Genomic DNA, 12,396 nt, shown 5'->3' on the forward strand with positions numbered 1-12,396 from the left:
TTAATAAAATATTAATTCTAAATTTTATATATTAGTGAATAATTTAAAAAATATTTAATTAGGATCATGCAAAGTATATAAAATTGAGAAGTGTATTTTCAATATTTAAATGATAAAAGAATACTTTTTTTAGAATTATTATTTATTTTAATTTATTCCAAAAAAAACATAAATAAATGGTATGATTTAAAAATAATTATTTTTGGTAGAATATGTTAGATAGGAAGGATATAAAATTTTTATTATTTTATATGCAAATATGCAACCATCATTTTTCTTTAGAAATTAAGATAGCATAAATGTTAAGCACTTTAGACATATAAAGCATGCATACGCATATTTACATACAGGATGTGTCTATTTATAATCCGTCAAAGGATTAGCACCAACAAAGATAGAACGAGTCATTTAGGTTTAACGAGAATCATATTATGATTAAGTCATCTATCATGATCCTAATTAAAAATCAAATAAAAAAGTGATCAATTAAATTAGTAAAGATAAAAGAAAAAATAAATAAACAAATATCAGGATTTACTAAAAAATTAAAAAGGAAAGAAAATTAGTTTAACTTTTACTTTTTGATAATTTAATTTCTGGTACTTAGTTATTTTTAGAAATAAAAGAAAAAAATAATTAATTAATTTGCAAAAACATTTAAAAGAAATTAAAAGTATTTATCATTTTTAAAAAAAATATAAAACATATTTTAGAAGTTATGGAGAATAAAGCAGTTATTAATGTTTGTATTACAGGCGCTGCTGGTAATATTGCATACGCCTTGTATTCTATATTGTGCACTGGCCAAATATTTGGGTCTAATCAAAAAATGAACTTAAAGCTTTTAGATATTGAATCTCAAGCAAAGGGTCTTTAAGGAGTTGCATTAGAATTAGAAGATTGCGCCTATGCCCTCGTTAATTCGATAGAGTACGGTTTTGACCCCGAAGTACTTTTCAAAGATATGGATGTTGGCATTTTCCTCGGAGGGTAATCAAGAAGACCTGGTATGGAAAGAGTTGATTTACTTTAAGTAAATAACAGAATTTTCAAGATCTAGGGTAAAGCTTTGAATAAAGTAGCTAAGCCAAGCACTAAGATTCTAGTAATCGCAAATCCAGTAAGAAAAAAAATATATTTTTATAGAAAACTTAGATAATTACCAACTTAATTATGCACGTTAGTTAAAGAATCAGATTGGTTAGTTTAAGTATCAATTTGAAATGGTAGAGATAAAAATTTGATTGATTTGCTAATGTGCTGATTGACTAATAAGCAGTCAATCTATTTTGTTTATGACAAAATTGAAATACTTTTATAAGTTTTGATAATCTATTACAATTATGAATATCAACATTATTAATAAGCATTCAATTAATGTAAAAATAATCTTATTATCTGTTTTATAATAAAAAGGTAAACACAAATTGCTTAACTTTGATTCAAAATTGTCCTAACATTCCTAAAGAAAATTTCACTTGCTTGACAAGACTTGACCACAATAGAGCAATAGCATAATTAGCAATCAAAGCAAAAGTACCTGTTACCGAAGTTAAAAATGTTATTCTATGGGGTAATTAATTTAAATGTCAAAAATCAAGAGGAATTGGCATTCTATTTAAAGAATTTTAATATCATTTTAATAATTTACATAGGTAACCATAGTTTAACTATGTATCCAGATCACAATCATGCACACATTGAAGGTCAACCAGCAGTAGATATATATGAAGAGGAATGGATTAAGAATACTTTCATTCCTAAAGTTTAAAAAAGGGGAGGAGAAGTTCTAAATTTGAGATAGAACTCCTCAGTTATGAGTGCTGCAATTGCTATTCGTGACCACTTAGTTAATTGGATTTATGGAACTCCTGAAGGATAGTTCGTATCTATGGGTGTTTACACTGACGGAAGCTTCTATGATATTCCCGCAGATTTTGTTTTCTCAGTTCCAGTTAAGTGCAAAGACTTTAAATACGAAGTTGTTAAGGATTTGACTATTAGCTAGTTTTCAAGATAAAAAATTAACATCAGTTTGAGAGAATTGTAAGATGAGAAAGAAGAAGCTAACTGCTACGACGATGATGCTGAAGACGAATCTGAAGAGTGAAACAAGTGAGATTAGTTATCACAAAGCAGAAAGAAACAAGCAAATAGTATTATTTCAGCAAATGTATCAAACTAAAATTTAGTAAAAATGTTGAAAAATACAAGCTTTTTCTCGCCTTCTGCACTGAAACTACTCTTTCTTCTATCTATCATTATAAAACATATCTATCACCTATAACCTTTATATTTCACTAGATCAATTAGCTTTAACATATAAATATCTAATTAAAATTTTAAATACATTGAAGCAAACAAATAAAAAATTAATAAATACACAAAACTTTAATAATTCATTGCTAAATATATTACTCAGTTGCTTAATTACTGCCTTTTTGTCTAATTTAATCAAATATCTTCACCATAGCCATTAATCTCACTAAAATAGCAAGTAAGCTTGCAAATATTGATGTTTATAATCCAAAAAAATGCTGTTTATTGCTATTTAGTATTTAACTAAGATTATACACATTATTTTTCTAATTTTCACACACTAAAAATAAGAAATTATTACCTTACCATCAAAGACTTAAATCTTTAATGTTGACAAATAAAAAAGCTTCTCTGAAAGAGAATAAAGTTAAAATAGCTTTACTGTAATTATTTAAAAACTATTAAAGTATACTAATAGCAAATTTGAATAAGATAAATAAATCAAACTATTTAATCATATAGAAGAAACTATTCAATTATCAATCAATTAGAAGATAAGTAATTAAGCAAAAAAAATTACAAATTAATCATCAAAAATGTATATTTGCTTTTTGATGGTAAAGTAATTAATTAGTTGTACAATTTCCTAGTGGTATTAGACAAAGTTAGTATAGTAATATGGCATAAAATGTTATAAATAAATATAATAAATGTTTTAATTTTTGTTAATGTGCTATATATTTCATCAATATCTCCAAATATTTCAAATTCAACCATAAATTCTTTTCAAATATTTTTTTTGTCGACTTAGTCAATTTTAAATATTTTCTTTTTGTTTCAATTTAAAATATGCAAATTATATATGTTTCTCAAAAAAAAAAATGTAAATAAACTCACTTACAAAATTAAATTATTTATTTGTTTGAGATAATTCATATTTTTGCTTTCTAGACAATTTTAAAGAATTACTTTAAAATAGGTTCTAATTTAATAATTTATACAAAATCAGAGTTTATTTTTTCTGTTTATTGGAATCTAAATAGAAAATTCTACATATAACTTATTAAAATTAATTATTTAGCATAGTAGAATAAATTGGGAGTAGAATAAAATAAAATATTTTTAATATAAATTAAAATTTTAAAACAAAAAATTTTATTATACTTACAGATAAAGAAGTATTTTTAGACAATCAATAAAAACTAATTATTTCTGTTTTTGAAAATTCATTAAATTTAATTAATTTAATTAGTATTTTTTGGATAATATTTTAGATATGCTTTTTACAACTGCAGCTTCTGTTTTCTTTGGAGTGTCTTACTTTTTTTAGAAAAATCCATAATATTTATGGAAACCTTACATTCATACAAGCAAATTAATGTAGGAGGCTATTAAGCAGAGAGGAGCAAAGATCTTGCACATCTCTCATCGAGGAGGGTCCTTTGAGAATTTCGAAAATACTGAAAAAGCTTTTGAAAATGCTGTATTAATTTTTACTTGAACTTATATTCAAAACATTTAATTTAAGGTACAAAATTGCGATACTGATGTGATTGAAACAGATGTCATTCTCACAAAGGATGACTAAGTAGTTTGCTTTCATGACACAAATATGCTTAGATTATGTGGAGTAGATTAGGAAGTGCAGCAAGTTAACTTTGCAGAAATTAAATATTAAAATTAAATAGCATTGGATTTTAGCGATAAAGAATATTTCAAAGTTCCAGATGGCTAATAAGTTAAGCCTATGTTATTATAAGTAATTAATTTTTTGTGCTCCAACTATTAATTGAAATAAATTTATTGATAAACAAAAGGAGCTCTTTGAAAAATATCCTTAGACTCATATAAATCTTGAATTGAAAACAAAAGATCCAAAAATTATTTAGATTGTTGATAATCTTATTAAAAAATATAATCGCCAAAATATTACAGTAATTAATTAATTAATTAATTAATTAAGCAAGCTAATCTTGAATTTAACTAGAATAATTTTTATAAATTTTATTAAAAAAAAGTAATGGGGTAGTTTTAGTTATCAGTTCTCTAAAGAAATAGAATAATTTGATAGTGGAACAGTAAGATTTTTATCAGTTACTGAGTTTTTCTGCTACATGATATCTCATGTGTTTGGAATTCTTCCATTCTTGAAAATTAAAGGATAAATATTTTAAATTCCTTTCTACACAACTGAATATCACTAATAAACACTTAATGAATCTTAGGGATTACAAAGATTTTTTAATGAAATAAGATTCTAGATACTAAAAAATTTCTTAATCTTCTTACCTGGCTTAAATTAACATCTAAATAAAAGGGGAATATTGGTTTTTTATTGGGTCCTTAATAAGGAACAAGATTTTATCAGGTGTGCAAAAACTTGCCCTAATGGTATCATCACAGATAAGCCTACTCATCTCAAAGAATATTTAAAAATAACAAATCTATGTTTTGATAAAAGTAAGCTTTGACTAAAACTGTTGAAGCTGAAGTTAATTATATTAGTTTTTTATAAAAGCTAAATTAATTAATTAAAATATCATTGAAAATATTTTTAAATTTGTAAAAAAAATTTTTCTTTTTCTTTTTGTTTTTTATTAAAATTAGTTAGAAATTAAAAATAATTAAAAAATGAGATAAATTAACTTACTTAAAAATGATTTTGTAGGAATTGAAAAAAAATTGGAATTTTAAAAATAATTTCTTTAGTGTTTGTAAAGAATAAAAATATATTAATTTTTCAGTTATTAATTGGAAAAAAACTCATTAGCTTATTTGAATGATAAAAAAGAGAATAGAATTATACTTTATTGCTTTGCGTTTTATTTGTTTGGTATTTTAATTTTTAAATAGAATAAATACATGTTTATTTATATAGAATCGTTTTGTATATAAATTTTGATTATGTATTAAAAAGCTTAAGTTATTTCTTTACATTTCAAGTTAGTATTCCTTTAAAATTTAGTTTAATATTTTTAAATTTTGTGCAATTAAGTAGAAGATAAATAAAGTAGAGAAGTAAGTTTAAAGAATATAAGACATGATATTCAAGAAGTAATAAGAAAAGTTTAAACAAAAACTACAAGATTAAATGAGCTAATACATCATTAGCTTTGATCGCGGTATAATTGTATCCTTTGTTTTTCTATTGATACAGCAGCTACAAATGATCTATTTATCATTTTATAATATTTAAATACTGATTAATGATGATAGATCATTTACATATGATATTATTACATCATTTAAAACTATAACAAGCTATTTTATGTTGAAACCTCTTTTAGATCAGTTCATCAATGGAGCTTCTAGTTTTGTTGGGTTATTCGGATCTATTATCCATTATTGTTTTTATTCTGTAATTTTTACAAAATTATTTATAAATCTACCAAAAGATATTGATAACAACATTGCTTATATTATGTCATTCACTATGAAATGCTATATTTACATTTTATTTGCCCCTATTTTTACTTCCCTTGTAGATTATTCTTCATTCACTTTAGCAAATGTCCCTCAGCTTTTTATTTCTATCTTTATGGGAATTATAATCATTCTCCATGACTTTAACTTTTCCTTTTCACCAACTGATTTCTTATCAAAAAAAGTTAATTCAATTGGTTTTATACAATTCTTTGGAAATTGCTTTATAATGGCTTTTTATTAGAGTTAAACCTCCTAACCATTTATATTTAGCTTCTAAATACTACTTAGTGGGATTATAGCAAATCATGTGCTTAATGGAATTATCTTTTTTGATCACAGAGTAGAACAATTCAACTTTATTTTGATGTAAAATTCATTATATAATTCTTTTTTAATTGAATCTTTATATATTAAATGAATATATTTTACATAAAAATTGCATTTCTTTGATTTGGCTTTAAACACTTTTATGAAAATATTTAGAAACCGTTTTTATTTAAATCAAGCAAAATTTCTAATAAAAAAAAAATTATTGTTAAAAATTAAAAGATTAGTGAACATTACACTTAATTTTTGCTTGCTTTTCATGAAAGTTTTAGGAGAGCCAAATATAGCAATACCTTTTTTGATATTTAGTTCATTTATATTTTCGGTTAGACTAGGAAAAGAATTTTATCAAAGAAAATTGTAGAATATATTAAACATGCAAATAGAAAAGATTAAAACTCCATCTGAATTGGAGTAATACGTTAGAGCTAGTTTGCTGAAGAAAGACGATTTGAATTTAGAAAAATTTTATTCATCTGATTTGGGTATCATATTCGAGGGTCTTAAAGTTTAACACAAATGTGCCTGCAAAAAAAAATAATGCTTTTGTAAAAGATATGAAAATATGGAGAAAAACAAGAAGTAGGACTGCAAAGAAAAGAAAAGATTTCTAATAAAATTTATTGATAAATTATTTGAATAGCACCTAAAAATGAGGAAAAAAGAAAAGAATTTCGATAAAAATTTTTTGATAATATATTGTTCTTTTATAATTGAAATCCTTAGATGTCCTGTCAAGTCGTATGTATATCTGCTGCTACTTGAATAAGATAGAGATACTTAATCTCTTGAATAAAGAGTGCTGAGCTATTTACTACAAAGAAAAGCAAAAGTTTAGTTTGAGCAATATTTAAAATTTGAAGAGTACAATCACTTTGAGCAATCCCTCATTTTCTGTGAATAAATTGACAATTTTAAAGAGAGATTTAAGGCTTTTATTATAAAGTAAAGACAAATTTATATCTAAATAGCTTAAGATCATATAGAATTGAATTCATTTTATGATGTGTGCAAATTGCAAATTCATGAAAGAAACTAAATAGAAATGGACATTTAAAATTTGTTCTATATAAATAGGAAAAGCTAAAAGCTTTAGCAATATGCGTTTATATTTGCTAACATTTATGATTTAAAAAGATAAAAATTTAAAAGAAATCTATCCAAGATATACAAAAAAATTACATTATAAATGATCAAAATTGTGTAAAAATCTTATGAAATTTTCCATAAATAAACTGGTGTTGTTTTTGTTTCGCTTCTCAATCCGTTAGGAAAAATAAAAAGAGCATCTAAAAATCTTTTAAAAATATTTGGGTATAAATTATTTTATTAGAATTAAAAATTTTATTTGTTTTAAATATTAATTAGATATAATTTTAAAGAGCTGTATGATCAATCAATCAATATTCTAATGCCTCCAGCTATTGGAAAGCATCATGACAAAATTTTACAATTTTATATTTCAAAAGGTGTGGAGCATCCTACTGAGATCAAAGATATGAATAAATTTCTTTTAGGTAAAAGATAAAATTAATGTCTGGTTCCTTTAAATGCATTTTTTTAGCTTTCTTTATTAGGAACAGATGATTTTGGTTTAAATGTTTTATTTTAAGTAAAATCATGCAATAGTGAATTTATTTACTTTGACAAAATTCAAATAAGCTCTTATAGAAATAATCACAGTTCTTAAGAATAGATTCTAGTAAGCTTTACTAACTTAGATGCTGAGCCTCCTTGTGTCTTTAATGATAATTACTAAAATCCTGGTTCTTAAAACAATGGTGTAATGAATTAATAATAAAAAGATGGCAATAATTCTAAAATGAAAAATAGTGTTTCAAAAAATGCTCCTACTGAAGAAAAAAATGAATAAGAAATAGAAGAGTAAAATTAAAAAATTTTTAAATCACTAGGTTATTGTATTTCTAACATTACGCCTTCAGCTTATGTTGAAATTTTTCTAAGGTGTGGAATAGATTTTGGTAAAATTATTCTTAAAATAATTTATTTATTACATATTTAGATAAAATTTATTTAACTCTGATTTTTATGTTTTTACATAATTAAAAATATTTATTTTTATCATTTAATTTAATAGAAAAAGTTCGATAGATGAATTTTCGTAAATTGATTCCTCTCATGTACTTAGATTTAGAAATAGGTAGATAATACAAAACAGTATTTATCCTTCCTAAAAGTGAAGTTCTCAACAAATTTTACTAAGTGAAAAGTGATGCCTACGTTGTTAAAAATAAATAAATTGTGTCTTTATTTAAACTGTTGGATGAATCTTCAGAAAACGATTATGATGTTTTTGATTTTTCATTTAAAATTCTTAAATAAGTGGCTATAAATGCATAAGAATTTTTTTATCTAGAAATTTGTGAATATTAGAAAATAGAAAAGGCGTTTGATTCATTTACATTAATTAACGAAGTAAAATAAATTATCTGCAATATTACTAAGATTAAGCTTCCTAAAAGCTAAAAATATTAAATTTATAACAAAACAAAACTAAAAGTGTCAAGCATGCTTGAAAAAATCAAAGAAAAAAACAGTAAAAATGCAACAAAGTTAAGTGACCCTTATTAAACATAATTTGTTTAAAATAATATAATCTTATCTGATTCTGTATCAAGCGAAGATAGTGATGAAGAATAATATACGATTAATGAAGGTAAGAAATATTCCTAAGATAATGAAGCAGAAATTCTATAAAACTTGTTAGGTGAAAATATCCACACAAATGATATAACTGAGATGAGTGAAATGGCTGAAGTTCCACAATTAACTCAAAATATGAACTCTTTAAGCCTTTCTCCTATAAAATTATAGAACTTAATTGATAAAGATTCGATTGAAGAATCCAAATTAGATGAAATCTTTGAATTAAAACTAGAAAATTAAAATCAAAATTTAGAAAATATATAAAATGGAAAATAAAGCATTTTTAAGTAAGAAATGAACATGTAAATTTAAAAAGCTAATAACTAAGCTTACTCGAAGCTAAACAATCAAAATTCTTTAACTAATCAAAATTTTGAAAATAATTTAAACTAAAAGTATTTGAAAAGCTTTAACAAACAGCTTTCCTTCCAAAAATAAGCAGTTAAAAATCACAAGCAACTCATCAAAAGAAAGTCAGTTCAGCAGAAATTTTTCAAAAGTAAATTTTTTTTTTGTTGAAAGCTATTAATCTCAAAAAGATTATTCATTTTTAATTTAATACTCTTTAATTATTTTCTTTTATCAACTGTTTTTTCCCATAAATTAAAAAGAATACATTTAACAAATATCAAAAAAAATTTTCTTTATAAAATTTTTTTAGTTTCTTTTAATTATACAAGAAAAATATTGGTTTTAATTAATTAGAATTTAAAGTATTATTATAAAATTTTATTGAGAATTAGTATAAATTTTTTTAATATTTAACAGGCTAACCTTCTAATATATTGAGCTTTGCTTCTATAATGAAAGAAAAATCTTCTGAATTACATCACTTAAATTTCACAAAAAACTTAAGTTAAACTCGAAATTCTTAGAAATTAGCTAATCTATAATAAAATAACTAGTAGCAAAATAGAAATTAATCTCCTAGATCAGAAGTTCCATCTGAGAGTAGTTAAGATAAAAAGCTAGATGATAATGAAGATGATAATGACAATAGTGATGATTCAGACTTAAAGAAAGATAATAAAAATTTAAGTAAAAAAAAGCGTTAACTTTTTTTAAATCTTGATTAAAGTCAAGATAACTTAAATATATCAGTAGACATTTCTGAAATGCTTAACGATTATGTTGTCAGTTAAATTAATGATAAAGCTTCTGCATCTTCTTTTAGAAATGAATTCAATGCACTAAAAAGAAAGATCATCAACTATATTTTTGACCTATCAAAACATGCATTGATTTATAGCATTCTAATTTTTGGAATTGTTTCGTATCTATTCTTTTTAACCATGACTTTTGTGACTTACATAATAGTGAATTAAAGTTTCACTAGTTAAGTAGATAGTATAGATCAATTAAGTAAATAATTTTATCATTTCATTATTTTGTTTTCACTAAGCTAAATTAATTTACAAATTTTTATTACTTCGTTTTTTCTAAAAATTCACAACATATCTTAAAATTATTAATTATTTACTTAAAAGTTTTAAAAAATTAAAACTCATTTATCTAAAATAAAGAAATAATTGTTTTAAAAAATTAGGCTATTCATCTTTATTAGTTGAAAGTCATCTCTATGTGGCTATGATTGGCTAGCTTATGGTGAACTACAATTTAGAACTTTCTAGCTATAGTTTAAATCAAACACGGATAGAATAATTGTAAAATATTTAATATCAAAATTTTTAGAATTATGAGGCAACTATTGTATCAATTGTCTAAAGTGATTATCAGAGCTCAAGGATTAAAGATGTATTTAAAAATTAAACAGGATACTTTTATTATAATTAAGATTTGCTGTAATAGTAAATGACAACTTTTCTTTTGTATGCTATGATTGATAATATTGAGAACTTTTATTATTATTTTAAGATAAATAATATCGTTTAACAAATTAATGAATTAGATATTCTTTCTAATATTTAATAATTCTACGATTAGTACAACTAAGTGCTTAATTAAAGCATTTTAAATGCTGATGATTCAGTGACTTACGTTTAAAACCTTTTAAAATTTGGATTTATTCTTATTGAAACTGTATCTATACTCAGCTTATTATTTGTAATTCCTCTTTATTTAGCAATTTAATAATAAAGAGAGATAATCTTGAAGTTGTTTTCCAACTTAACGAGAGAAAAAATAGAAAATATTATTCTGTAAATCGATTAATTTTTGACTTTCATATCTCAAAAGTAAAGTAATGAAAAATCTTCTTTTTACTCTACAAAGAATAACTATAAATCAATCGAAGTAAATAAGTATTTTTATTTAATTTTTATTAAAACAATTTTTAAAAAGAATATTTAGTGGAAAAAGAGGGCTAGCAGCACAACAAGCAATTTAAAAAAATGTAAAACATATCTCATAGTTAGCGGATTTGTTATTTTATTGGTAGTTTCAGTTTATCCTTGTGTTAATTTCTTCTACACAAATAATTTTTTGTCAAATTACAGTAAGTTGATTGATGAATATGTAAGTTTAGTTAGAATTAAAAATTTAAATCTAATTAAACAAACTGTTCTATATTCTTAAATTCACCAAACTATTGGTACTCAGTAACAAATAAAAGATATTATTTTCAATTTTGAATAAACAATAGCTGAAGAAACTTTAAAACTTCAAGGTCTCTAACAGATAAAGGGCGACTTTGATAAAAGTAGCGGATCTTAAATATCATAATACGAAAACATATTTATAAATCCATTATCAGAAAATATTTGTAACTTGATTGATACTAACTAATTACCAATTTATAGTATCGATTCAAACATAACATAAATTGAGGGATGTGACCAAGTGTGGAGTGGAATACTTCAGTCAGGAATTCTAGTGGCTAATATTGAGCTATTTACCTAGCAAGACAGCATCTAAAAAATATTAGTTGCCTCTAACTCTAATAGAGCCTTATTTATTGAGAATTTTAAAAAATGGGAATCAGTTGACAAAACGCTAAATGAGTTTGATAAACTACTTTACTGGATAAATGCTGTCTATAAAACAATCTAATATCAAGCTTAAAATGAAAATAAAAGTTAATTTTAGCTAATTAAAGAAGTTCAACTAATACTTTTGTTGATAGCTATTGTTTTAATTACAATCATTTATCTTGTGCTTTGGAACATATTTATCTTTACGATTTACAAAGAATTCATCTATACAAAACAATCTCTGTCTTTATTGCACAGTTCTTTGATCATGGAAAATAACTATTTCCTCTCATTTTTAAAAAATTAAAAATTAAATTGAATCTAAAATAAAATATATCTTACTCATTTTGTTTTTTTTTATATCTTACTTTATCTTATCAAAAAGAAGCCTTAATTTTTAATTAAAATAAATATTGTCTATAAAATATTTTGCTTAAAAATGAATTTAATTAAAAAAAATTGATTTTTACATTAAAATTAAGATAATTGCAATATATAATATTTATGGTGTGCTTATTTCATAATTTTAATAATAAAAAATTTAAAATTAGTTAGAATTAATTTTTTCTTTTAATTCTACCAATTTATTTTTATTTAACAAATTTTTAGTTTAAAAGAAATCTTCATTTTATAAATACTTTAATCTTAAAACTTAAATTAAAATAAGAAGAATTTTTATTTATTTAAATGTTTAAGAAAATTTTTTTATGAGCTTTTAAATTATTTATATTAATATTATAAATAAATTATTATCAAATATGAATTTTTTTTATGTAAATTTAATTTA

At 23.1% G+C, this 12,396-nt stretch overlaps 3 protein-coding genes across 3 annotated transcripts; all 3 read left to right on the forward strand. All coding sequences in view use genetic code 6, as the record gives it.

Moving 5' to 3' along the window:
- The first annotated feature begins 69 nt into the window (after positions 1–69).
- TTHERM_01029960 (cytoplasmic and cytosolic malate dehydrogenase family protein) lies at positions 70–3,018 on the forward strand. The gene is made up of 3 exons (XM_001015159.3): positions 70–1,120; positions 1,417–1,573; positions 1,656–3,018. Exons 1-3 carry the CDS (start codon positions 110–112, stop codon positions 2,108–2,110), a joined length of 1,623 nt encoding a protein of 540 aa, XP_001015159.2. The 5' UTR covers positions 70–109; the 3' UTR covers positions 2,111–3,018.
- Positions 3,019–3,499: 481 nt separating this feature from the next.
- TTHERM_01029970 (glycerophosphodiester phosphodiesterase) lies at positions 3,500–4,730 on the forward strand (the record flags this gene model as incomplete). The annotated part of the gene is made up of 4 exons (XM_001015160.2): positions 3,500–3,742; positions 3,788–4,018; positions 4,077–4,193; positions 4,278–4,730. The coding sequence occupies exons 1-4, from the start codon at positions 3,536–3,538 to the stop codon at positions 4,728–4,730; spliced, it is 1,008 nt and encodes a 335-aa protein (XP_001015160.2). The 5' UTR covers positions 3,500–3,535.
- A 1,658-nt stretch (positions 4,731–6,388) lies between these two features.
- On the forward strand, positions 6,389–11,928 carry TTHERM_01029990 (transmembrane protein, putative; the record flags this gene model as incomplete). Its single annotated transcript, XM_001015162.2, has 10 exons — positions 6,389–6,957; positions 7,090–7,326; positions 7,381–7,529; positions 7,590–7,994; positions 8,111–9,178; positions 9,448–10,041; positions 10,226–10,343; positions 10,475–10,487; positions 10,624–10,932; positions 10,981–11,928. 10 exons carry the CDS (start codon positions 6,389–6,391, stop codon positions 11,926–11,928), a joined length of 4,410 nt encoding a protein of 1,469 aa, XP_001015162.2.
- Between the last annotated feature and the right edge of the window lie 468 nt (positions 11,929–12,396).

Source organism: Tetrahymena thermophila (assembly GCF_000189635.1).
Source record: "Tetrahymena thermophila SB210 genomic scaffold scf_8254656, whole genome shotgun sequence".
NCBI lineage: Eukaryota > Ciliophora > Oligohymenophorea > Hymenostomatida > Tetrahymenidae > Tetrahymena > Tetrahymena thermophila.